This window comes from Phyllobates terribilis, unplaced genomic scaffold, assembly GCF_046119375.1.
Source record: "Phyllobates terribilis strain yellow unplaced genomic scaffold, ASM4611937v1 Scaffold_5__5_contigs__length_657084704, whole genome shotgun sequence".
NCBI classification, from domain to species: domain Eukaryota; kingdom Metazoa; phylum Chordata; class Amphibia; order Anura; family Dendrobatidae; genus Phyllobates; species Phyllobates terribilis.
Window position 1 is genome coordinate 539273041 of NW_027362765.1, and position 26798 is coordinate 539299838.

A 26798-nucleotide genomic window follows, 5' to 3' on the forward strand; every position below is an offset into this window, starting at 1 on the left:
TGGATCATTAAGATCATTTATGATCTATGGGTGCCAAAGCCTCACTCATTTGAATGAAATCTATTTCCTTTCTAAATAGCTCATTGTGCCTATCGCCACCTTCCTTAGGTATTTGTTGAAAATGCAATCCTACAAAACGCATGTGGTTTGGGTCCCCCCACCATCAACCTGTTTCTTATGGCTGACGAGTCTCAGGGAACCTTTTCCAGGCTGCAGTGAGCGTACGGGCTCACTAATACGTTTGTGCAAGGGACGGATAGTTTTGCCAATATAAAATTTACTGCAGTGACGTATAATTGCATACACTATGTAATTACTCTCACAAATAAAAAACTGATTTACACTATGAAAGTAACCCCCCAAATGAATGTGATTCTTTCAATGCATATAATTACAGTAGTTACAGTATCTACATTTAAATTTCCCTTACGATAAAGTTTTCATTAATAAGCCAGCCTCATTGTGTATGTGTGAACCTGCCTTTTACCAATATATCCCACAGGCTCCTACTCCAGCTAAATGTAACCATCGGACTTTTTATGGCAATATCCGTTAGCACTTTCTATCATGTACCAATACATATTTATAATTGATATCACTGAATTTCTCATAGGACTATTGTGAGAGCAGGATTTATATTTATCTATCCTGATTCCATTTTGATTTCTGTACGTGTATCTTCTGCTTACCAGAATGGAGTTTGAGCTAGTATATGTGTGTGAGATAAGGAATCTTTGGAATGTCTTTGTCTAAAGATCTCGAGAAAACCGAAACTAGAAAGTGAGAGATTCCTAAAATCCATAAGCTGGGTGTAGACATAATTACCTTTAGCCAATGAGATGCATGTTTGCCAATGTCAGCACATATGTAGAGATAAGCTGAGCCAATTATATTGTTACCATGCATGACTATTAACAACTATAAGACCCTGACCAATGATGTAATAAAACAGATCTGCCCTGATGCTCAAATGTATCAGACGTGGTTCTTCCGTGCACGTATTTGAATTTTACAATTGAATTTGGAACAGGCGCAACGTCTCACATTATGTGGCGACGACACTATGTTTAAAGGACGTAACAAAATCGAGTCTATGTGGGATTACATAAACAGACAAAAGAATGTGCTCATGACCTACTGTACATACACAAAAGATCTGTGGTTAGTTCACAAAAATGTTTGAAACAACCTTCCTGCAGCGTTCCTTTACAAACTGTGTGCAAGTATACCTAGAAGAATTGATGCTGTTTTGAGGGCAAAAAGAGGTCACACCAAATATTGTTTTGATTTAGATTTCCCTTTTGTTCACTCACTTTGCATTTTGTTAATTGCTGAAAGTATACTATTAGCGTTTTGATATTTTAAAGCACTTACTTAGCAACATTCTTTCCACACCTGCATAAAACTTTTGAACAGTACTGTATATATCAATACATATCTATACAAGCAGTAGCTCTCATACAACGTTACTCAGCTCTTTCTTATTTGAGTCACTTTAATATACACACTTTTTTTTGCACAAAAACTTGGGGAAAACTAAACTAGAAAATGTAAAGAAATTCTACTCATGACTTAAATGGACACAAGTGAAAATTTAAAAATGCGCTCATTACTTAAAAGGAATCTATCAGCAGGATTTCACACCACAAACTATTTATATGTGCATTTTGCTCTTTCAAAGACAAGTCCAGCAATACTTTTACATGGCCAGTCCCTTCCTCCATTGCTGAGAAATTGTTTCAATTGATATGTAAATGAGGCTGAAGAGCTACTGTAGATCTAAAGCCTCTGTCACTCCAGCTCTATTCATCTCCCAGCACCGCCTTCTGCTGCTTGAACGAAAGCCTCTATGCTGTGTGACTTCAGGCAAAGGAGCAGTCAATCAAGTAAGAGGCAGCGGGCAGTGGGTGGGGAATAGAGATGGAGTGACAGAGGCTTCAGATCTACAACCTCATATTCATATTGATTCAAACGTTGATTTCTCAGTAAAGGAAAAAGAAACTGGCCATGTAAAGGTATTGCTGGACTTAACTTTGATACAGCTACGTGCACATGAAGAGTTTAGGGAATTAAATCCTGTTGACAGGTTCCCTTTAAAACTTACACTGAGAAACATCAAAAATGGATATCACCCACAGCAACTTAAAACTTAAAAGTTTATTCCAAAAATCACAAGTTTCACAGGATAGTGTGTAACTTGCTGACTGCTGGAACCTCCAGCAATCATGAGAATTGGGCTCTGCAGCCCTGTCCTGAATGGAGCAGAAGTTCACATTCTTAGCCTCCACTCCATTCATTCTCCATGGGACTGCCTGAGAAAGACATGTACACTGCTCAAAAAAATAAAGGGAACACTTAAACAACACAATGTAACTCCAAGTCAATAACACTTCTGTGAAATCAAACTGTCCAGTTATGAAGCAACACTGATTGTGAATCAATTTCTCCTGCTGTTGTGCAAATGGAATAGACAACTGGTAGAAATGATAGGCAATTAGCAAGATATCCCCTATAAAGGAGCGGTTCTGCAGGTGGTGACCACAGACCATTTCTCTGTTCTCATCCTTTTTGGCTGTTGCATTGGTCACTTTTTCATTTTGCCATTGCTCTCACCCCTAGAGGTACAGTAGCATGAGGCGGTGTCTACAGTACAACCCACAGAAGTTGCTCAGGTAGTGCAGTTCATCCAGAATGGCACATCAGTGCGAGCTGTGGCAAGAAGGGTAGCTGTATCTGTCAGCACAGTGTCCAGAGCATGGAGCAGATACCAGGAGATGTGGAGGGAGCCATAGAGGGGCAACAACCCAGCAGCAGGACCGTTACCACCACCTTTGTGCAAGGAGGAACAGGAGCCCAACACCGTGCAGGACGATTGGCATTTGCCACAGAACACCAGGATTGGCAAAGTCGCGACTGGCGCCCTGTGCTCTTCACAGATGAAAGCAGGTTCACACTGAGCACATGTGACAGACGTGACAGAGTCTGGAGACGCCGTGGAGAGCGATCTGCTGCCTGCGACATCCTTCAGCATGACTGGTTTGGCAATGGGTCAGTAATGGTGTGGGGTGGCATTTCCTTGGGGGGCCGCACAGCCCTCCATGTGCTCACCAGAGGTAGCCTGACTGCCATTAGGTACCAAGATGAGATCCTCAGACCCCTTGTGAGACCATATGCTGGTGGTGTTGGCCCTGGGTTCCTCCTAATGCAGGACAATGCCAGACCTCATGTGGTTGGAGTGTGTCAGCAGTTCCTGCAAGATGAAGGCATTGAAGCCATGGACTGGCCCGCCCGTTCCCTAGACCTGAATCCGATTGAGCACATCTGGGACATCATGTCTCGCTCCATCCACCAACGTCACGTTGCACCACAGACTGTCCAGGAGTTGGCGGATGCTTTAGTCCAGGTCTAGGAGGAGATCCCACAGGAGACCATCCGCAACCTCATCAGGAGCATGCCCAGGCATTGTAGGGAGGTCATACAGGCACGTGGAGGCCACACACAATACTGAGCCTCATTGTGACTTGTATTAAGGACATTACATCAAAGTTGGATCAGCCTGTAGTGTGTTTTTCCATTTTAATTTTGGGGGTGACTCCAAATCCAGGCCTCCATTGGTTAATAAATTTGATTTCCATTGATGATTTTTGTGTGATTTTGTTGTCCGCACATTCAACTTTGTACAGAACAAAGTATTCAATGAGAATATTTCATTCATTCAGATCTAGGATGTGTTATTTGAGTGTTCCCTTTATTTTTTTGAGCAGTGTATATCAACTTCATAGACCATGAATGTAGCAAAGACCTAGAATGCACACATCAGCTTCATTTAAGATGGGGATACAGAGCCTGGCTCTTAGGATTGCTGGAGGTAATGCGTTGCTGCTATACACACTGCTACTAAAGGCTGCACATGTAGAAAATGACACCGTCCTCTAATTATGTATATTTTAAAATATATAAAATACCAAAAAAATATATATATAAAATATCCATATAATACGGATTTATTAAGAAGTATAACTTATTTAAGTGACAATTTGAAAACAGTCATATATGCTATAGATTTAAATCTGCCTGAAGAAAATATAAAAACAACAAACAACTATTCATTTATCAAGTAATACATGCAGTATTAAAACGAGTTAATATGTGCTAGTTAACCTACAGAGTGATTGACATTCACAAGAGCTGTACATCCACTTCTGTTTGTACAGTTTTGAGACCACTGCAGCCAATTACTGGTAGAAATGAAGTGTGAGTTACTGCTGTGGCCTGTAATTAGCAGCAGGGGTTTCAGGCCCCTGCCAACTTGATAAGATACCCTGGAGATCATCCTGGGACTCGGGCAGAGTTAGATGAGAATGGGTGGGGATCGCTAGGGTTAGTATGCTTGTTTATTCTTTACAGCTTGCCACATGCATTTATTTTAGAATTTGGAGTAGAAGTCCCCCTTCCACATTGAACACTATGTTGTTCTTAGCCCCAAATCCAAAAATGCTTGCACAGATAAAGATTTAAAACCAAGCATGCAGGCTACCTGCAAGCACCACTAGAGGGAGACTGGGCTCCGTGTCACTACAGATGTATAGACATTATGCAGTAAGCTCCCTAATCTTCCCTTAGTAATTACACAAATTGTATATATTAATAGATGTCTCAAACCAATGAAAAAAATTGTACTCACTGTCAAAAAATACATGTCAAAATGGCTGTATTCAAAAGTTTTCTAACCCAATCTTAAAGCTCAATTTTGGTGGTGGGCTCTAAAAATTATTATATATCCATTTTGACACATTTTAAAAGTAAGCACACCAGTCTCATCAGGTCTGAAACATTTATTTAAAGGGGTTGTCCAGGTTTGGGACAAAAATCTGCAGTCACTCTATTAGACGGCAGAGTGCTAAATCATGATGCCATGTAATGCAGACGCTGTCACGATTGCCCAGTATCACCGTAGTGGGCAGTCACATGACCGCATGTATGCTATTTGTATACTTGCAGCTATGTGCCGACTAGACATGTCCAGTTTCTCCCAACAGAAGTGAATTTAGAGAAGTTAGACATGTCTAGTTGGCATGTAACTGCAAGCATGCAAATCCCATACAAGTGGCCACATGATGCACCAGCAATCCGGAGGAATCGCAGCAGCGTGAGCACCGGACGCAGTCACGATTCAGGAGTTTGGAGTCACACAGTGACTACAGACCTTTGTCCTAAGCTTGGATAACACATTTAATAATATATTCAGTTTGTATTGTGAAATCTGACATCAGCGATGACCATGTACAGAGTGAGGAACTATGTTACAGAAAAAATTACTTTTTTTTTTTTTTTTTTTTTTTTTAACATATCAGTCTCACAATGGAAAATGTAGCAATTCTGAAAATAACCTTTCAATGGAAAGTAATGTATTTAAGTCTATTCTTCTGAAGTAGTTTCCTAATCACATAGGTCCGGTTTAGGCACACTTTGCTCTATTGCCAGCGTGGCTTCCCTTGCCACCATACCACCACACTAAACCATGATCATTACATTGGATTCATTGTGCATGGCATCTTATTTTTTTTCCCTACGGTGTAGAATGAAATGGACAAGGAGTACTAACTTCTAAGCAATGGCTGGACAAGATTCTTGTAAAATTGAAATCAGAAGTGCAGCACGGTGGCTGCAAAAGCATGCAATAAATGGGGATGAACGTGAGCAGGACATGCATGGAATAAAGATGAAGTGGTGAGCAATACAGTGATGCATGGCAGCCGAGGATAGGTGCTCACCATTAAATGCACACTGGAGCTGGACTTCCTTTTCTAGACAGATCAAGAGGAGGGAATCGAGTAAGAAAGAGACAGAAAGAAGCAGATAGATAAAAGAAAGAAAAAGGGAGCATGGCAATAAAAAAATAAAAAAAACAAACAGACAACGGTAAACCACGTTAGTGAGGCAAAAGAGTGGGGGAGCCAGTCCCAGCAGAGAGCAGAAAATCAAGCAACCACTCAAATAAATAGAATACAAACACGAGAGACACATACAGAAGCGCAGAAAGGCTAACTTCTATCCAATGGGAGAAAAATCAAGTCATTCTGCACAGTCAATAACATGATACTGCTGCTACCAGAGAAAATCAGCTAAAAAGATCCCACATCCAAGACAGATGACCAGTCCAGTGAGTCTACGGCTGATTGAGTAGTTATTTTGTGGATAAGGCTCTATGCACATGACAATATTACAATTCTGCTAGGGTGAATTCCCAGGCTGCAGACTTTCTTGAGGAAAGTTCTACAACAGTCTCATTCAGCTGAAAAAAAGAAAAAATCCCCACAGCAAAATCTGCAACTTAGGAAATCAGTCTTGGGGCACTTGCACCGGTAGCAGACTTGATGTGGTGCAGACTTTATGGGGATTATTAGCACAGCTTTAAAATATTGTTGAGGATTTAGACCTATGCATTGAAAACCAGCGATCAGTAAGTATTTACTGATCTGTGGTAGTTTAAAGGGGTTTTCCACTACTCTGATAACCCCCTTCTCATTCCCATTGTTGTCCCCTTGTAAAATAAGAACACTTGTACTCACCTCCGGTGCTGGCGCCGTTCCAGCACTGGCTCTCCAAGTTACGTCACGCGATCCCTGTGGCCGTTCAGCACTGGCTTCACTCTCCCCTCCTTCGGACAAATCACATACATCCAGAAAAAAAATGAAAGCGCTGCAGCTCTCACTTCCTCTAGATGTATGTGATCTGTCCAAAGGAGGGGAGAGGGATGCCAGTGCTGAACGGCCACAGGGATCGCGTGACGTAACTGGGAGAGCCAGTGACAACACCTCTGGAATGGCGCCGGCACCAAAAGGGGGTACAAGTGTTATTATTTTACAAGGGTAAAATATGAGGATTGAGAAGGGGTTAACAGAGTTGAGGACGACCCCTTTAATTGCTTGTTCACACAGGTAAACTGTGGTTAACTATGCCTACTGAACAATCTGTAGTAGACCATTCAGTGCACAGAGGCTGACATGGTTCTTGGCAGCGCGAGTCCTGTTTACATTGGACGATGCACCACAGTTAAAGATTATCTTTTCCGTAGCACAAAAGATCATTTCACTCAATGAATGAGCATTTTGATCGTCCATTGGCTGATCGGCAGCCATATTTGTTAACCCATTAACTATTTACTTTGTAAAAAGGTCTGCGAGCAGGGATGGCTATTTCTGTTCATGTAAAGCCAAACTAAGTGACCATAATTGTTGTTGCCAGACATGTGTAATTTAGATTTATTTTTTATGATGGGACTAAGTGAATACTTGAGTGTATATGACCATACCAGGACTAAAGAGGTAGAAAGCCGTTCACATTTGCCTGCCTAAAATGATCAAAGGAAATATAAAGAGTATATTTCATGTATTTCGTAAGAGTGGAAGGGAAAGTTAACAAAAAAAAATTGAACATTTTCTGTTTACCAATTTATTAAACTACAGAAGTGTTTAAGGAAAAGAAATTTTGGGGGCGATTCATCCAAGTGTTTTCCCCAGAAAAGTAATGTAAAATGCTTTGACAGTTCATTTTTTGGGCGTTTTTACTTTAGTTTGAAGCAACTCCGCCAGTTGGAGAGGAGCCACAGTGCGTCTACACCCGCCTGTCAAATTCATAAAAAAATGCTGCCATTTTGTACAACAGAAATGTTACTCTAGTCCCTGACTGGAGTAGCATTTCTGGGGAAGGTGCTCCGAATTCATTAAGTGGCATGCGTTCTTAATGAATTTGGCGCAATGTACTCCAGGAAGCAGTGTTAATGTCTTTTTTGAGTATAATGTAAGTAGGTTTAATGTGTTAGCAATCTACAAGCCGCTACAATATTTAGGATGTGAAAATTAACCCTAAATATTATTGCAAGCATCACATTAATGGTTTACATAATATTTTATTTTAACAGCTGCCATAAATGTACATTAGATAGAAGCATAACCAAAAAGCAAATACATGAGAATAGAAGGAACATTTCCCCTTATAATCACATATTTGTCACTTACAGGAAACTTAAAGAAGGATGGGTAACTCTTCCATGTCATTTGTACTAATTACATTTACAAAGCAGCATATTGAAAATGTCTTATGTAATGATCTCCGAGGTACAATTACTGGGTCTGCAGTTTCTGCTCCTGTAGCGGAGACCTTTTCAGCGGTTTCTTGTGCTCTCCATCTTTAATTTGCGTCATAAAGCCACTGTTGTCATGGTAACAGACAAGACTCTACTCGCTTGGAGACACAAAGTGTTGTCTTTGAATATGAATAACAAGGCTTCAAGATATGGATTTGCAAATGGAGATGTAGGGAACATTTTTTTCTATTAACGACTGCCGAAGCTTAGGGAAAAGCCTTAAAATAGCATAAAACTGTATGAACAGTCATAAAATCTAGATGAGAATACAAATGTAAATATTATGCATAAAAAGTACAATAAGATTTCATAGGCATAGATTTAAAATCTTATGTTTAAAGTCTCCTCAGAGATTTCTTGGGCTCTAGCTAACACCAAGCAAAATCAGACCACCTGCTTTGCCCTGATAAGGGGCAAACACCCCAAAACATGTGTCTGCAAATGTAGTGTCCGGTTTGGCTACTTACCCCAAGTCAAGTAGCAAGACTCGTTAAAGGGTCAATATTGAGTTTTAGAATTGCTACCTCTATAGGTTGCACTAGAGTTCTTGTCCTCCATCTCTGAAGAGGCAATATGTGTATTTAAATTCCCAGCAGAGCTTTGCATGGCCTGTAAGTTTCCTCATGCCGACTAGACACTCTCGACAAGGAGAAACGTTCTCAATTAGACCCCCATATTTAAATTCATGAGACAATCGCTTTCTATACTGATGCCGCTATCAATTAGCGGATCGCTGAGAGTTAGGCTTTAGATATTTCAGCTGTTCTTCTCAGAGGAAAGTTTAATATAATAGATGGACATGTTGGGTCTGCAAGTGATTAAAGGAAGTTCCTGAAACCTGGGTCTGTCTACACTGTCAATGTGCCTTACTCATATTGAGACAACCCGCAAACGTAGGGGTGGCTCAGGACCATTCTCAGCAATATGAGGGTACTACAGTAACTTCAGATGACTGCAGATTTGGAGTCCATTGGGTCCATTTTTTACATCTCTAAATGTGAAGTTCCAAACACAATAAAATATTTTCACTTTACTTAAAATAAAATCTTGCTACATGTGAAATAACTTAAAGGGAATCTGTCAGTAAGATTAACTACCCTAACAAGCATATATGAGCATGTAGGGCTTCGAAATGTAAATCCACTGACCCCTTTACATCTTCTATCTGTTGCTGCATCCCGAGTAATTAGCATTTTCATTGATATGCCAATGAGGCATTAAAGTGCTCTGGGCACTATAGAGCACTTAATAAACTACTGCCTCCCAAGGTTGTTCCCCCACCCACCCAGCACCAGCTTCTTTAGCTTGACTGATAGCTTACTGCAAGTGTAATGTTAGGTGACAGGCAAGGAAATCAGACAGTGAGCTATCATTCAGCCTGGGGGAGGCAGAGGCTTGTTAAGTGCTCGGTCATGTCCAGAGCACTTATCGTCTCATTTGCATATCAATGAAAATGCTAGATTCTCAGGAATGCAGCACCAGATAGAAGATATGAATATGCTAATGGATTTACATTTCAAAGACCTATATGATCATATATGCAGTTTGGTGCGGTTGACCAGAATTCCTTTAACACTACGATTATCTTAAACATTGTCACTTTGCTCCCATAGCAAAGGGTCGAAATGAACCTTTGAAAGACAATACAACTATACATTTAGTTTATACCTAGCAGCTCTAACCTATAGGGAACATTTATCTTCTAAAAACTAGTTGTTCAACATTATTTAAAGGGGTTCTCCCAGAAAAATAAAAATAAATGTCACGATAAATAAATTCCTAAATATATGCTCAAATTAGCAAAACACACTTCTTTTGTGTAGGAAAGAAATCACTCTAGTACATAAAAAGGCTTCCACCTTGTTACACAGCCTGCAGCATCTCCTGATACTGGTGGTAACAGCAATAACGACCAGCTATCACTGTGTGTGAATTACTTAGATGACTGGTTCTTTATGCTGAATATTTTGTCCAATAACTAAAACACGCATACACAGGCAAGCATTTATAGTTGAGTTGGGAGAAATAGTTGCCGACCAACAGCTATATCACTTGTAAGGCCCACTTTTTATAAATACTTGGTTACCAAAAGTCACTGACTTCTTACTAAGTTTCAACCACAGGTGGTCACAGCAGCCATGAAACACCACACAAATAAGAATGGATTTATGCCTTAAGACAAAGTAGGGGATATGAAATAGCAAACACAAAAAACAAAAATATAGCTTAAAGAACAACTAACAAATAAATAAATAGGCGGTGTTCATAAGAGTTCTTTACTGGTATATTTTAAAGGGAGCTTGTCACAAGATTTATGCTGCCGCTGACGTCGCGACGACAAAGCAGCCGCTTCTGTTCTGCTCTGTTGATGGGGTGTCATTGCTGACGTCATGCTGATTGGCAGCTCCCCGCTACCTAACTGCGGGGAGCCAGCTGTCAATCAGCATGACGTCGGTAGTCACACCCCATCGACAGAGCAGCCCAGAAAAGGAAGAGCTGCACTGTTGACATTAAGCAACAGAATAGCCAGCAATTGGTAACCGGTCTGAGCCAGCGCAGGGCAAGTAGATCCTTCTGCCGGTTCATTTTTAGGCCCATAGTAACAAAAATATAATTGTCCTGGACAACTCTGAAGAGTAAAATAATGCACGAGCCAGCCTCTGAATCATGCTGGCTTTGGATATGTTGACAGGTTCCCTTTAAAATGTTGTGTTTCCAGTTTTCACACTCCCACATTAGAAAATGGGCGATTAAATTCTAAGCAGTCAAAAATGTTCACAGTCACGTGAAAAGTAAGGCCAAAGCAGGAGAAGAATAAATATGGCAGTTGGAGATAAGGCATCAGACATAACTAAATAACAATAAATATCTCTATACACGTTCACTCTGCCATTGTAAAGTCTTTTCTATATTCGATATCAGCTTGATCATTTTACTATTGTTTACTTATAACAATCTTTTAAAAAAAAAAATAATTATATATATTATATATATATATATATATATATATATATATATACACATATATACACACACACTCTTTTCCTAAAAGAAGATATTAAAATGGAATTATACAAATAATAAAAAGCAATTACGGTAAGCATTCTGAAGTCTGATTATCTGAAATAGTAAAGAAACCATTTGCCTATGATCTAGCATTTATATAGAGTGGATGATCTAAAAAGAAGGTTCATGCACAAGACAGAAGGTGTTGTGGACGGTTACTTTAATCTAGACGTTGTCCCAATGACACCATCACACATAGGAGGCATTGTTATGACACGGAGCAGGAATGGTTATTAGACACTATTTTCTGTAGTTAAATAGTCACACAGCTGAGTACATGTTTCTACTGGTTTGATGTCACACATACAATGGAATCCTAATGAAAATAATGCAGAATTAAAAAGAAATTTGTCAACTATATTTTTTTCACATACAGCCCTTTATGAGCTGAAAATGTAGATTATTATCAAGTGACAAAATCCAGGTTAAACTCTAATGTACATGAAATAATTTTTTTGGGGGGATTTATAGACCATTTTTTCTCAAGACTCAATATTACTTAAGCCATCACAGAATCCCACTGGGAGATACGTTAACCTTTATTTCTACGCATATGTATAGAGGGAAGCATTTGTCACACATATAATGAGACGGCTTACCTTCACTCCATCTGTCTTCTTGTTTAACAGACTTTTGGCAGCTGGAAAAAAAAATAGATATTTATACAAAGAAAAAAAAAATTGTAATAGGTCTTATACATATTCTTCAGACAGAGTTTCTCCATAAGGTGTCAAGCACACGGGATGTCGTTACTCACATCAGCTCCTCTCATTCTTTGTTTTGAGGTACCTTGAAAGCAGATTGACCGTTGCAGAAAGATTCTGAGGTTGGTATACAGGTTAGGATCGAAAGTAACATATCCGGCAAAAATGCAATTGTGAAACAATAAATGTAAGTGGACGAGTAGAGGGTTACAATACGCATATTACAATGGCAAAGAACTAGGTTGCAGAGGGTGTAGTCATATCAACTCATTTACACTCATGAATATTCCCCAAATGTAAGCTCATTGCAAGTACAGTAATATGTACAAGTAGGGGTGAACAAAAGATAGACACTCGATGTACAAGAAAACCAGATCACACAAAGGAAAACCTGGAGAAAGTAACACCTAGACATAAAGGTAATATATAAGGGATGGGGCCATTTTTTTGTAACAAATGCATGTATTCTGGTTAAAAATAACTTTTGCGATTGGGTTTTATTAAAAATGTTGGACTGATTTGGCTTCAGCCTTTGTGTATCACAATACATAGCAGGCTGCAGAACAAGTTCACAATGAAATATGCTGGAGAGCTGCTTATAACAGTCATTCTAACTTATTCTGAATTCTTCTATATATGGCCACACCAAAGTTCACCTCAACTTTGATGTGGTTGTGTAACAGCTTACAATAGTTCTGGAGAAGAGAAATAAGAATTAAAAAAGGTCATCAGAGTAAGCTCAACGATTGATTTACTGGTAACTTATCCCGCAGTCTGCCATGTACTGTGAACACAGTGATCGTAGAAGCCAAATAGTCAAAAAATGTAAAGGAACCCCAATTGAAAAATGCTTTTAACCAAAAATACATGAATCCAGATAAGTTTAAGGTTTGTTAGACTGAAAATGTAATGTAGACATGTACAATGATGAGAATGATTTTCCCAGAGGATCAATACAAACACCATTATTGTGCATTGGTGATCATGTATATAATAACGACTGAAAGACGTTGAAGCAAATCGTCTGACTGATGAGAGAACTCATCATTGGCTATCCAGCACTAGATAAAATCTTAACACAGCCTCTGCATTATGTTTCCTAGTCCTATAAAGATGCCTAAATAATTGCAGGTTGATAGCGAATATTACAGATGAATAAAGGAAATCTGAATAAAGGATAAGATTCAGGACTGAAGATCTTTCCTTGTAGATGGCCTTTTATGTAGTACTAGCAGCCCAAGTTCCGAAACAAATACGTTTCGAAAGCAAGAAAAGCGTGCTCTACATAATAAAAACTAACTCAAATTACCCATGTCTATTCACTTTCAGACTTTTTACACGATAAACAACAAAGTTGTCAATCTCTCTGTATGCTGCCCCTCTGACCTACTGAAGTAATTGCAGCTGATGTTTCTCTCGGACTCACCTCAACATTAAGCTCTTTATGTAGTAAGATGAAGACATATATTGCTGTAAATAATGTCTCATCTTTTGAAGATATTAATTTAATCAACGCAGCTATGCCCTCTATTGTGAGACAAATTACTTGACTAGTTGGTAAAATTATACAGCTTAACCTTCAATGGCAGACTCACCAAAAGGTCCAGAAATGGCCTTTCCTAAACTATATATAACCCTGGACTGACCATATTGTTCAGACCAACCAATCATAGCTCAGAATTAATTTCTTAAAATTCTGTGAAAAACTGAAAGCTAGCTTCCAATAGACAATTTTCATAAATCGTGTTAATGAAGTGTTTTTCTGTAGTATACGAGCTGTATATGGTATAGTTCACATTGAAAAAAAAAAGTATGCTTAGCCGGCGTCTTTGGTTTAAATGAAAAGTAAAGGCTGCAGCCGAATAGTGGCTGCTGATTGGCTCCAGCGGTTACATGGCGTGTTCCCCTGCACCAGATGTCAATAGGGGACTGGCAGGGAGCACAGTACAGAGTGCAAAGAAACAATGGTTCATATAGGCTTTTTGTCCTTGCATCGACCTTGGTCCATTAGGATTAACTTTTAGAGTATTTGACAACTCCTGTAACTCCCCTCCCCCTCCCATTCTTTGAACATCATTTGCTATATAACCCAAAACTGTAAAACATGACATCTCCAAGGCTCAGTTCATGTCTGTTTTCTATATTCCATTATTTTGTCCTATGAAGCAGAAATAAAAACTCAAACTTTTAACGCATCAGTCATGTGATGCAGATAAACAGCACCTAGAAGACCCTGCTGACTTGTAATACGGTTTGTTGGGCTCCGTCATCTTACCGGAAGAAATAAAGCTGCCTCCAATGCTTTTACTTCTGATGTTATGGAATCCACTAGGGATATGAATCTACACAGATGTGAACAGAGACTTAAAAGGGTTTTCTGATACTAATATTCATGATCTATGCTTGATATATGGATAGGATACAGATATCTTTAAGATCGGTAGTGTAACTTTAATCTTGAGGGCCCCAATGCAAAGTCTCGAACAGGACCCTCAACTATCATGGGTATTTCACAGTATTGGTTTTCTCATATGGACCAAAGGGGCCTTTTGGACACCCCCAAGCTCCAAGGCCCAGGTCTGACTGCAGCCTTGTACCTACTATAATTACATGCCTGTTTAGTATTTAAGGTTGGTGGCGTTCCAACTCCTGGCACCCATAAAGTTTGCAGACTGCCACATCTAGTGAGCCACAGCACCTTCAAAGTTCCTTTGATAGAGGTTACAGTATAATCCTATACCACTAAACAATGTATGGGGTTGTGCCAATTTGGGTGAACCACAAGGCCTTTAATCAATCGCACACAGTCAAACTTCTACCAAACTGCAAATAGGACATTTAGGGATAGGTTAATATTAAAGCATTGGAAAACTACTTTAAATATATAATTTTCTATTTTGAGATTTTATTTTTCACTCTGAGCCATAGAAAAAAATGTGTTGTTACCCTACACAAATATTACTCATACTGATACGGGTTGCAGCAGCCACAAAGCAAAAAAGGCCACTGCCCCAAAAAAGCAGAGCTAAGAATGGATCACTAAAAATGGCGAGTGATATTCTGCTTCACAGGGAAACAAAGGGTCATTTTATTCCCTACTAATATATCCGTACTGCAATAAATTTATTTTAACATTAAAAAAACCTCAAAACACATATGTGTTTTAAATACTAGATATGCAAAACATAAATTTCATTTTAAATTGAACTTTCTTCATTAAAAGAAAACCTGTGCTCCTAACACAACAGGAGGCATAACGGATGTGACTGCAAATCTGATGTGAATTTTACACTTGGATATAAAACACAAGCAAGCCCACAACTACATATAGACACAAACATGCATGCGCTCATAACATCCTCACTGTGTGAACATGCCACATAGTCCGCATTGTAACTAGTTCATCCAATGACAACTGCTGTTGGGAGCACTTGTGAATCACTGACATACCATCAAGAGCGCCAAGGAAAAACAGATATTTACACAGCTGCCTTAGCTGGCACTTTCTTCTGTTCTAGCCACATTGTTTCAAAACTTGAGTGATTTAAAAGTCTCAAGAGGTTTTGCTGAAAATTAGAACCAGAAAAAAAAAAAAAAAGTTGTTCTGTATATATAAACACTCTCATCTACAATGAACCCTGAAGTGACCAGAGCGTGCCGACCGCCATGCAGTGTATATAGCTGGATTCCCGACTCTGCAGCATGGCTGTAGAAGGCTCCAAACTACTATTCAAAGTACTGTCACATTGCAAACACTAACTGGAGGCACTCTCTACACAGACCGTATCGGATTGGAGAACAAGTGGAAGAATTCTCTATCATAATCACTGTTCTTCAAAACAGGGCAGAGATCAGCCGACGAAGAAACGATGGATCATTTGTGTGTCCTAAAAAAAATTATTGGCAGCATCACATCTCCCTGTTTCAACAAGGAGAAGCTGCTGAAAATGTGAGAGGTGTATGGGGACAGAATGATTGCATGAAAGATAGCTGGTTACCGTACTGTTTGCATGAATTATAACAGCAACGTCTGGGGAAAAAAAAATAAATAAATTGCACAGAGGCTGCACTTTGTGAACATAGTCTAATACAGTATATAATCCCTTCCTGAGAAAAGTAACTCCCTGGGTAAGGGTGCTTTCACATTGCTTTGGCAAGTCCCGTCAGGGCATACATCCGAAACCACAGCAAAACTAGGTTCGGACATATGCGACGGCAGGGCCATAGACTGTAATGGTGATGGCAGGGAGAACATGCGCTCTGACGTGCATCATTTTCGGGAACGTACGCCTACAGGACACAGACACTCAGATGTAGTAGAATGAGTCTGAGTGTCCGCATCCTGTAGGTGTACACTCCCGAAAATGGTGCACCACTACAGTCTTTGGTCCTAAGGGGGCATCCGTCCGAACCCCATTTTGCGGGGACCTAAACTCCGACTGAGCCACTGAACGGGTGCACAAACACAATGTGAAAGCACCCTTAGGAAATGAATACTACAAAGAAGAAAATTAAATATTTTATTGAGTAATACAATCAATAAAAACAGATTAAAATACAGAAAAGATGCCTACATGACCGGGGATTGCGGCAAAACGTTCAATAAGGATGTACATAAAGAAACTACAAGAGTGGTGTTACAATAGCAGAGTATCTATTGGATCAACTGTAATCACCTAAAATGCAATAAATAACCAGACTAGGTGTAGTCCCAATTAGATCGCAGCCAACAATAGATACACTGGTTAATGCCAACTATTACCTGATCGTATTTGTCAATAATGGCTGATGTGGCACCGCGTCCCTCCAGGAAAGGCATTGCTCCTGCCAGCGCCCATCCATGGTTCCGTACTGACAACACTATACTTTAGGCCACGGCCCCACTATCAGTATTTGGTCAATATTTTTTCTCAAGAGTGGGAGCCAAAACCAAGAGTGTGTCATACATGCAGAATTGGTGACTTGTTTCTATTATACCTTTTCTCTGATTGTTCCTCAGCTGGTTTTGGCTCCTACTCCCGAGAATAAATACTGACCGAATACTGACCAAATACTGATAGTGGGGCTATGGCCTTAGTCTGTCTGGTTCTGCAGCTTTGACTTCATTGTGCTGCAATACCATGCAGAGCAGCTATTAAAAGCAGTGTATAATGCAGGATGCAGATGCAAGGAAAACAATGAAGACAAAATACCGTAGCAAGCAGAGCAGAAACCTCTTCAAGCAGCTGACCGTTAGGGGTCCAAGAAGGCACCCCCATTAAACTAATATTAGTGGCCTATCATAGGGATAGACTATCAATTTTAACCCTTTTAAATTAAATTTTAGATTTAGACAAAGATTTATTGATGGAAATGTCCTGGAAAATAAGAATATTTGGAAGTATCATAATTTAATATTGCAATTTAACATCATAATGTGCTGTACACGTAGGCCCTGGTTCATCATTTCAGTTTTTTTTTTTAATGAGACGTCTTTTATCTTTTAGTGTTCTTTGCCTTCTTTTGTGAAGATTTCTTTAAAATAGTGCACAAGGTTTGATGAATTTTATGTAAATTTAAAGATGTTCTTTTTTCTTACCTTCACCTTATTCGCACTTTTTTCTTTTAGCAAAAAAGTCGCACGTTAGGCTTTAAGTGCATAGAAAAGAATTTTTTACAGATTTTGTACTCCGCTAGTGTACTAAAGTACATTTCAAAAAGTCACAAATGATAAATTAGGAAAAACATCTGGATAAGAAAAATCATAACCATAATGCTAAGTAAAAAAAAAAAAGATGAAACCAAGTAAAATTAACTTAAAGTGTAAATTAAATAAGGTGCAAACATAAAAGTCGCGATAAGCAACATTTTATATTTATAATGTCAACGTTGTTTCACGTGGTTGAATTTATGGCCATAAGGTCTTGAGCTTGACTAATGGTAGTCATTTTGCTCCTGACCTTTCGGGAAAGCCACCTCTACCCTTCTCTTGTATCACCTCCTCTATAAAGGCTGCAGCTCTCAGCCGGCCTTGCAGATGCTCCAGTGTCACAAGGACTGGCAGATGACACCCTGATGACATGCTATGACTGCCACGTGGTGGTCAATAATATAGACACTTGTGACACCGCACAACACAGGATGCTACAACTCCCTGTAACTGGAAACCAAAGCAGCTGTTGATGGCACAGCTTTTTTTCAATGAGCTGTGAAAGCAGCCTATATGAAAACTCGAACTATATTAAGAAAGACGGAGAAAAATGGGTAAATAATTGTGTGGAATTAATATATAGAGAGACATATATTACTGTGGAAAGCTAGCTACTACTTCCTAGCATGTAAAAATTAGCTGAAAAAAAAAAAAAAACTTCCTATTGTTCTTGCAAATCATTTAAATTGATTTTACAACTTTTTATTAAAAATTTATTTTTCCATTTTGCACTTTCTCCTAAGAGCGGATTTACCGTACCAGCAGATACACATGAATCTTTAGTAATGTGCTCCCTTTCGCATTAATTGATTGGCATCAGGTCACGATTTGTTTATTTTCCCCATCAGTATTTATTTCGCTTCTTGTATAGTCCAAAAGTTCAAGACTCCAGAGTTTTTCATAGAAAGAAAAATTCAGCATCTATTTTATGTGTTATAAGAAAAATAAATGTATTACTATATTTCGGACTCTTACAGCCTTTATCAAGGAAAATGAAAGAATAAAAGCTAAATATTCTAGGTATTATTGTATATGTCCAAGGCAGCCGGTTGGTAACAGATCTTTTTTGGAAGCCCACAAGTCAGAAATTTTTTACTGGCTTATGACCGTTTTCATACCAATTATTTCCTATCTAAAAGGCAACTAAAACGCACTGAAAGAATGGTTAGTGATCTGGTGAAAAACAAGACATGTGACAGGCAGTCTGAAAAGGTTTCTGAAACTGAAACGTCCCGATGTTCACATCCAAGGAGCAGTACTGAATCGATCATGGATGTGCGCGGATTTCAGGCATCAGTTGAGTGTGCAGTGGATAGTCTCCACTCCATCTATCAGGTAGCCACTTCATAAAGAAGATTTGGGTGAACAACTGAGCTCACAGATCTCTATCTAAACCATCACACTTTTTTTTTCTTGCCTTTTGTGTTGCAACTGCAACAATGTAATAAAAGGAGACCTATATCATCACTCACATATGGGCAACAAGTATAAAGTCAATCACTCGGGTGATCAAAGTCCATAGAGGGCAACATAAGTCCACAACTCGATAGAAGTAAATGGATCTGCTGGTCGCCAAACATTTTAATGAGCCAGAACAAAGTGTCTCACAATTACAATACAAAGTAATTGACATTGTTCCCATTTTGAGACGCAAAGGTGACCGATTGTTGAGACATAAAAAGGAAATGTCATGGGTTAAAACACTTAGGTTAGTTTGCTCTAGGGTTATGAATTTGGATTTTAATTTATTACCACTCTTTAAAATTTAACTTTTTTTCTTTCAATGACTGCACAATCCCCATTTTGGCGGTCCATATCTGGATTGTAAGCAAAGAAATTGGGACTGAGTATTTGATCCAATATTTTTGCTGTTATATACAGTGTCTGCTCTGCAGGGTACATGAGGTTATCATCATTGCATATTGTATAATCTATACCTACCTAAGGTGTCAGCACTGATATTTCTATCTGTGCAATAATTCCTGCAATGACCCCCCCGCCACCCTCTGACCTACTGTGTCCTTCCCCCAAATCCTGTAGACTTCTATCAGTTACATGTAGCCAATCAATGGCCTTATAGAGTTTACATGTACAATATGTGACTGCCGAGTGCAGAGAACGAGTGCAGCGGTGACAGCACAACGCCCGATAAAAGCGGCATCCAGCAGGAAATTCAAGGTGGATTTAATTTCTTTATTTTGTAGTATTTCCTATCTAAGGGCCAATTTATAAGAATCCAGGAATACACCTTTAACAGTTTTAACATAAAAAAGATCTTAAGTTCACTGGACTGTTGAATATCTTTAGAATTTATTGTAAAGCCCGCCATACACAAGACAGCTGTAGGCTAAACAATGGTTCGGCCAATCATTTGTCCAGCAGCTATCTCTGCTATACACAGAAGTGCTTGTTCGGTGGAGCGCTCCTGTGTTCTCTATGAGAAAGCAGTCGCCAGACAAATCTGGCGGTGGCTTATCTCAGTGAGAACGATGGGTTAGGCAGTTTGAAATCGGACATGCCGGATCGGTATAATCCCTGACAATAAATTGCTCACATACACATTAGACTGTAAACTGAATCCATCAATACCTTCCGGTTGGCCTGACATTAGTCTAATGTGTATGGGGGCCTTTAGACCTCTCTCTGAACGTATACAAAAAAAAGTTATTTTTGAAAAGCGACAAACCTAAAAGACAAAACACAAAATATTACTGGCTATTTTTCAGGACACTGAATCCAAAGCCTCAGCTCACCTCAGAGATGTAGATATTAGGAGACCTTTTCATTGGTTTCTACAACATTGCACATCATGACAATTGTACTGTGGTATTGGTAGCTTAATCTACATTTTTGTGCCTTGTGTCCCGTTGAACTGGTGATTGGAAAACTTGGAAACCTTTAGCTAATACTGTATATATGTACAAACAAAGTGAAAACCACTCACTGAACACAAGTTTAGGCTTCACACTAAGGAACAATTCTGGCAGTTGTTGCCAATATTATTTCTTCTCTTCCCAAAAGAAAGAAGAAAGAAGAGAGAGAAGCCGAGAGCTGCTCAGCATGCAAAGTAGAGTTAGTAGCACATCAATGGAAAAAAAACTCCACATCAGGGTCAAATGGGTCTCCATGCCATACTTCACCACTAGGGTACACAACATGTCCTGCCCCTGAGCATGCAGGCATTGGCATGCAGTCTCATCAGGGGCAGGAGAATATGACAAGGGAGGGAAAAGAAAGTCAAAAAAAGAGGAAATCAGTAGGGAAAAAATCAGATTGAGGATTATAGTAATTGGGGTTCGGGTCAACTCATGCCACGTACCTTGCTCAGCCAAGTTGGCAGCACTGGTGGCAGCTGCAACGGGGGCGGAGCTCTGCCTGCCAACTGATTGGACAAAATCATTCAGTGGGAGGAGCCGCAACAATGCAACAGAAGACCAAATGAGCAACAATAAAAGGCAAGATGCAAGTCAAATAAGCATTGATTAAAAAAAGTATGACAAAAATAAACAGGATTGTATGAAGCTTCAATAGACTTTAAATGCACATGTATATTATTTTCACAATTGCCTAGAGAACTGTTGGGGTGGACCTTGCAAAGCACAAAAGACTCTTCATTTTGCGTGATGCTAGGATGAAAAACACTAGATATATTTCACTCTCAAGCATTGAGTGGTAGCCAAGATTTTATGCAATAGCAAGCATTCACTTTCAGATTCATGTCAGGTGGCTAAATGACCAGACAACAAGCAAAGGATGCCAAGAGATGCAACATCCCCACCTGCCGGGTCTTCCTTTTTCTCTCTTCTGTTAACAGCACCTAGTTTTCAATTATAGAAGACCTATTAGATATAATGTGATTACAATGCATCAGGCATGCTGCATCTTGCATTGCATTGACACACTCTATAGGATGCCACAGTCAAGCAGATCTCAATGATTCTTGTGTGCTCGCAAAGTTCCCCGACCTTCTCAAGCAAAATACACAGCAAAAAAAAAAATCTACTGCAACAAGCCAAGAGGATAGGACAGCATAGCAAGTCAGTAGGATGAAGGGGCTTTTGAAGAATGAAGAGACTGTGGGAAGAGGAAGGAAATGTGGCAAAAAGCCAGTGGTTCCACTCTACCGAATCTTGTACCGGATAAGGCATTGGAGGAGAAAAAAAGTGTCTAAAGTGTGTTTTGTAGGTGTTAAAAAGAGTGAAACATTATAGGACAGAAAAAGTGAGAAGAAGAAAAAAGTGTCATGATTGTAAACGTTAAGGCACTGTAGTTTTCTGCATGAAAATGGTCACAAAAGTGGTTGTGTTGCCAATAGCTGTCATTTAACACACATACTAAAGTATGGTTGTTATGGGTAACACAGACACTTTTTTCTTAAAACATGGAGCTTTTTATCACTGCACAGTAAAGGGGTACCTAGACTCTGTTCACAACTGCGCTGAGGACGTCTTCACCGATGTCATTGAATTTCTGTGATGAAGAGAAACCTCGATGCCGAGGTGAAATATTATGCGATCTGTGATGAGTCTTTAACGCAGATGTGAACAGAGATTTTAACAGATTTTGGACTTTAATATTTCAGATCAATGAATTTGTCGAGCAGCAGCAATATCAACATGCAAAAGGCAACAAAAGGCTTTATTTGCCTAGCTCACTCATGAAGCGTAAGCATATGGACAAATCAGAAGTTTACTATGGTAAAGTGAAATGCCCATTAACCACAATCTGCAATACTAACACGTTGAGCAGCAGAGAATAATTGCAGCTATAGCAATCCATGCTGCTGGAATGAGGCCCATGACCTAAAAGGGAAAAAACTGTATCCAGTAGCACCATTATTGTGGCTCTATTGATTTACTAAGGCCATGTCTGATTGTATAAGAGTCATAAAAGAAGTGAAACATGTCATGTACAGTGTTTACACCAAATTCAAGTTAACGATTATATGGGTAAAAGACTTCAGTCTCATCACAAATCCTGAAGGAACATTGTTAGGTTACCTAGAACAAAAGAGCTGCACCAAGTTTGGAGAGGTCCTGTGCAGAGAATAAAACTCATCCCCTAGCAATAAGCCATCGTAGACTGTGGTGGATTAAAAAAAAAAATAAAAAGAGTACTGAAGACGGGCAAAGTACTTCACAATGCAAAAAACTCAGAAAATGCATTGTGGGTCAATGTAGCACAAGAATAGATTTAGCAGTCCATCTTTTGCCTTTTTCTGTTTGCTCTTAGGCAGTCTTGTAGGGAACACAGGTACTAAATTACCCGTTTTTCATTTTTGTCAAACATAGGGGCTAATAAGGAAGGGGTGGGGGATATAGAAAGTTTTTGGAGGAGGAGGGAGTAAACGGCTAATATTTTCAAACTCATACTTGCCCAGCTAGTATAAAATAGCACAGTAGTCTTCCCTTGGAGTCTGGTTAAAAAAACAAAAACCTCAACATCTTAGTGCCTAATTTATTAAGACCGACCTTTCATTCATTAGTCTTTATAATGAGCGTGCAGTAGGAAGACGTGCCTTATTCATTAAAAGGTGCACACCCCGTCCCACCCACTTTGGCAGATCAGGCAAGAACTTCAAGTTGCGCCAAAGTTTTGCGACATTTTAAAGTGTTTTACACCAGAAATCTGATAAAAACACTAGTGAATCAGGGCCTTAGAGATCAGTGTGGGTGTGGGGGGGCACAGCCTGTTCTTAGACAGGTAGTGCTGAATATCTTCTTCATGCTGGGCATACTACTAAGTGTCTGCTGCTGACTCTGCCCCCATATATGGTGCTCCTCCTCAGTACTCCTTTTCCATCTCCTGGGGGCTGTAAAGGTGACATATCGCACTGTACGCCTATACTTTTTGGATGCTTGGCAGCTTTCTATCAAAGGCATAAGTTTGGAGTACTCTTGATGAAGTTATCTGATTGAAGCTTCAAAACGTTGTGTGAACAGTCCCTAAATGCTGGTTTTGGCACTTGCATGAAGTACTTTTTTAGTAAATGTTAATTTTGAACCAATTATGATTGTGTAACAATTATCAGGGTTCTTGTGTTAATCCAACCCTTTTAAAAGTAATAGTATAAATAGTGATGAGTGAGCATGTTCTGTTAACCCTTTTGGCGAGCATGCTCGGGTGCTCGCCGAGTATCTTCAGTGTGCTCGGGTGTTATGTTTGAGTCACTCCGTGTGCATGATTTGCGACTCTTTGACAGCTTTAATACATGCATTCCTCACGTGTTAAAGCTGTCAAACAGTTGCAAATCATGAGCACAGAGTGACTCAAACATAACACCCGAGCATGCTGAAGATACTTGGCAAGCACCCGAGCATGCTTGTAAATCTCGAGTAACGAGCATGCTCGCTCATCACTAAGTATAAACTGTATAATCGATCATGACCCCATCTTTCATCATAAAATGGAGTCTTTGGTTTGATAAATACTGTAGTAATGTAAATCATAGCAAAACTGGGACCATGGAGAGATTTCAGAAATTTGCTGTAAAATAGATCATTTTGTTGCAGTGAATATGAACACACAAGATCGTGCCAATCCCACACTCTACATTTAACCTTTTTTACAAAGTTGATATAAAAACAACACGTTTGGATGTGGATTATGTTGTATTGCTCTCCTCTTTTTTACTACTTGTATTTGTATATTTAGGGCTGAAAAGGAATAAATGTTCATATTCTCTGGACAGAAAAAAAACAGAAACCAACAAATTCCTTCATGGTACCAATGAAAGCATATAACAAATGACAAAAATAAGTACTCAAAAGCCATGTAAGTGCTTGAATTGGAAAGATTCGTCTACTTGGCTTCAGGACTTTGCCCTCTGATTAGTCTGCTATACATTCACGGCACAAAGTGAAGGAAATCTGAGAAGCAGGAATTTATGGAAAAGGCCTAAACAAGAAATTCATGGGAAAAAGAGGTTTAAAAGCTCAGTTTAACATAACATGTTAGACGTAGACCCTCATTATTTATCAGAGTAGAGAGTGGCTGCAAAGGCATCTAGACGACTTGCCAGCTTGAACCCCTGGGTTACCACACAGATTTCTGGCAATCACTGGTGGTCTTAGCAGCAAGAAGCCTCATTATCGGCCTATCACAGAAACATATTGACAAAACATAGAATGTCTAAAGCGGACTACCCTTTAAGCTTTAAAATGGAGTCAATAGTGAATTCAAAGTGTCCTTTTTATTTGCGAGAACTTTTAAAGTGCTTGGAATAGTGGTCGTTCATATTGGAAAAGAGCCAAATACTAAGACAGTCAGCAGTTTCTAAGATCAACTATGAGAAACGACAATGACCACAAAAAGAAGTAATTATTAATACATGGAAGGCACAGACATTAAAGTGATTCGTGCAACTTTTGAAGAAAATTCCACTCATGGTTAGATCATGGAAAATATGAAATGTGTGCCAGAAACAAAAATACAATTAACAGAGCTCAGAGCAGTATGAATCAGCTCAGATATTAGGACCTAGGGGAGGAAAGTCTTCATTATGTCAGAACAAAACATTTAACTACAGCAAGAGTTAAAATATTGGCACCATAAATGCACCTTCTCACCCTCCTGTAGGTTTTTCGTGATATGCTTCAATCTCAGGCTCAGCAAGCGTTTTCACCATAGTAGATGAACTAACCAATATACTAAATATACTAACCAGTAACAAATAACTATTACATAACTAAACAGTTGTTCAGTCCTTGGCTTTCATATAAGAATATAAGTCCCTACATGGAAACATTAATGTTAGTAATATTTCCTAAAATTGTTCCTCCTGTTCCCAAATGTTAGATAGTACATCATTAAATATCCACAGCAAAGTAGAACAATTCCTATATGTATTCTTTATCCAAGTAGGTAAAGTGATAATATTCAAGAGCACCTTGTATCTGATTTGGAGAGAGTCTGCGAGAGAACGACAGCACTAATGAAATCTCTATAAGATAGACATTCGGGAGCATCTGGTCTTAGAAGTGTGAAGATATTCCTTAATTATTCTTCCTAGAAATCAATGCATAAACTTATGTCCCTTTACAAACTTTTATCCAATCCGTGCTGACAGTGTCAGACTATGCTGGGCATGCCCCATTGACAAAGGTAATGGTCATTCATTTCTAGGAGTGATAACACCAGAATGCAGAATTTTAAGAAAAAATGCTGCAGCAATTTTTTTATTAGTGTTTAGTGTAAAAATAGTTAAAGGAATTTTCCAAGAAGAATTTGTCAAGGTTAAAAAAAAAAATAAAAGAAGCTTTACTAACCCACCGTTATTCCAGCACTGCCTCTCTGCCACCAGTCTTTGTTAACAGGCTGCATTGGGAATATTTTGACAACTGTGTATGTGACCACTGCAGCCAATTACTGGACTTAGCGAGGCATACTGGGGTAGTTGGTGCGAGACTGCTGATCCCAGTGATTGGCTGCAGGCCAAACCTGTCAAAGGCCGAGGGACAAAAGTGGAGAGGCATGGCTGGAGCAGCGGTGGCTGAGTAATCTCAGTTTGTTGTTGGTAACTATGAAGATAAAAAAATATTTTTACATTTGTTACCCACCATTTCTAAATAATTTTTAATATGAACACTGTTGTGTGACCTCTGTACTTTCATAGGATGATCGCATTAGGCAGGTCATGTGTTACCTACTAAAAAAGCCACCAAAGTGACAGCAGAACCCAAATCCATTATCCAAAAATATTGAAAGTAAATAAACAGCAATTTCAATGCATAAAAACTGGAAAACAGACATCATGCAATCCTGATCCTAATAATCCAGATTAAAATTCTAAGTGAGAAAGTAAAAAATAAATGTAGAAACTTGTCTATAGGAGGCAGGTAGGCACAGTGTACTGTATTTGAAATTTCACCTAGCATGGTCCAAACAAAGAGCCCTGATAGTACAAAGGGTCACTCGTAAGGGCCAAATCATATGGTGGTAAAAGCGGTCATATGTGCACAAAGTATGGCAAAAGTGATGTTTCCTATAGCAAACCATTAGGAATCTAACTGTTTTGCAGCTGAATATTGATTTCTCTTATTACAATACTACAACATGGAAAATACTTAAAGGAATTTTCCATACTAATCAAAAATCAGCCCACATGTAGAGTAAATAAAATATATTCACCTTATTTACTTCCTGCTGTCACAGCGTCGCGTCCCCAATGCACCACGTCCATTTTCTGCTG

General features: G+C 39.2%; 1 protein-coding gene across 24 annotated transcripts in view; it reads right to left on the reverse strand.

The window, feature by feature from the left end:
* The window catches only part of CAMK2G (calcium/calmodulin dependent protein kinase II gamma), a 269572-nt gene that overhangs the window by 23946 nt on the left and 218828 nt on the right, over positions 1–26798 (reverse strand). For 4 of the 24 annotated variants that reach the window (XM_073685806.1, XM_073685802.1, XM_073685817.1 and 1 more), the window contains exons 13-16: positions 21387–21425; positions 20928–20990; positions 11815–11855; positions 5775–5807 (exon numbers count right to left, since the gene is read on the reverse strand). In XM_073685806.1, the coding sequence (XP_073541907.1) occupies positions 5775–5807; positions 11815–11855; positions 20928–20990; positions 21387–21425 (176 nt within the window). The remainder of the gene's footprint in view (positions 1–5774; positions 5808–11814; positions 11856–20927; positions 20991–21386; positions 21426–26798) is intronic. The other 20 variants (XM_073685810.1, XM_073685805.1, XM_073685823.1 and 17 more) reach the window with 5 other exon arrangements.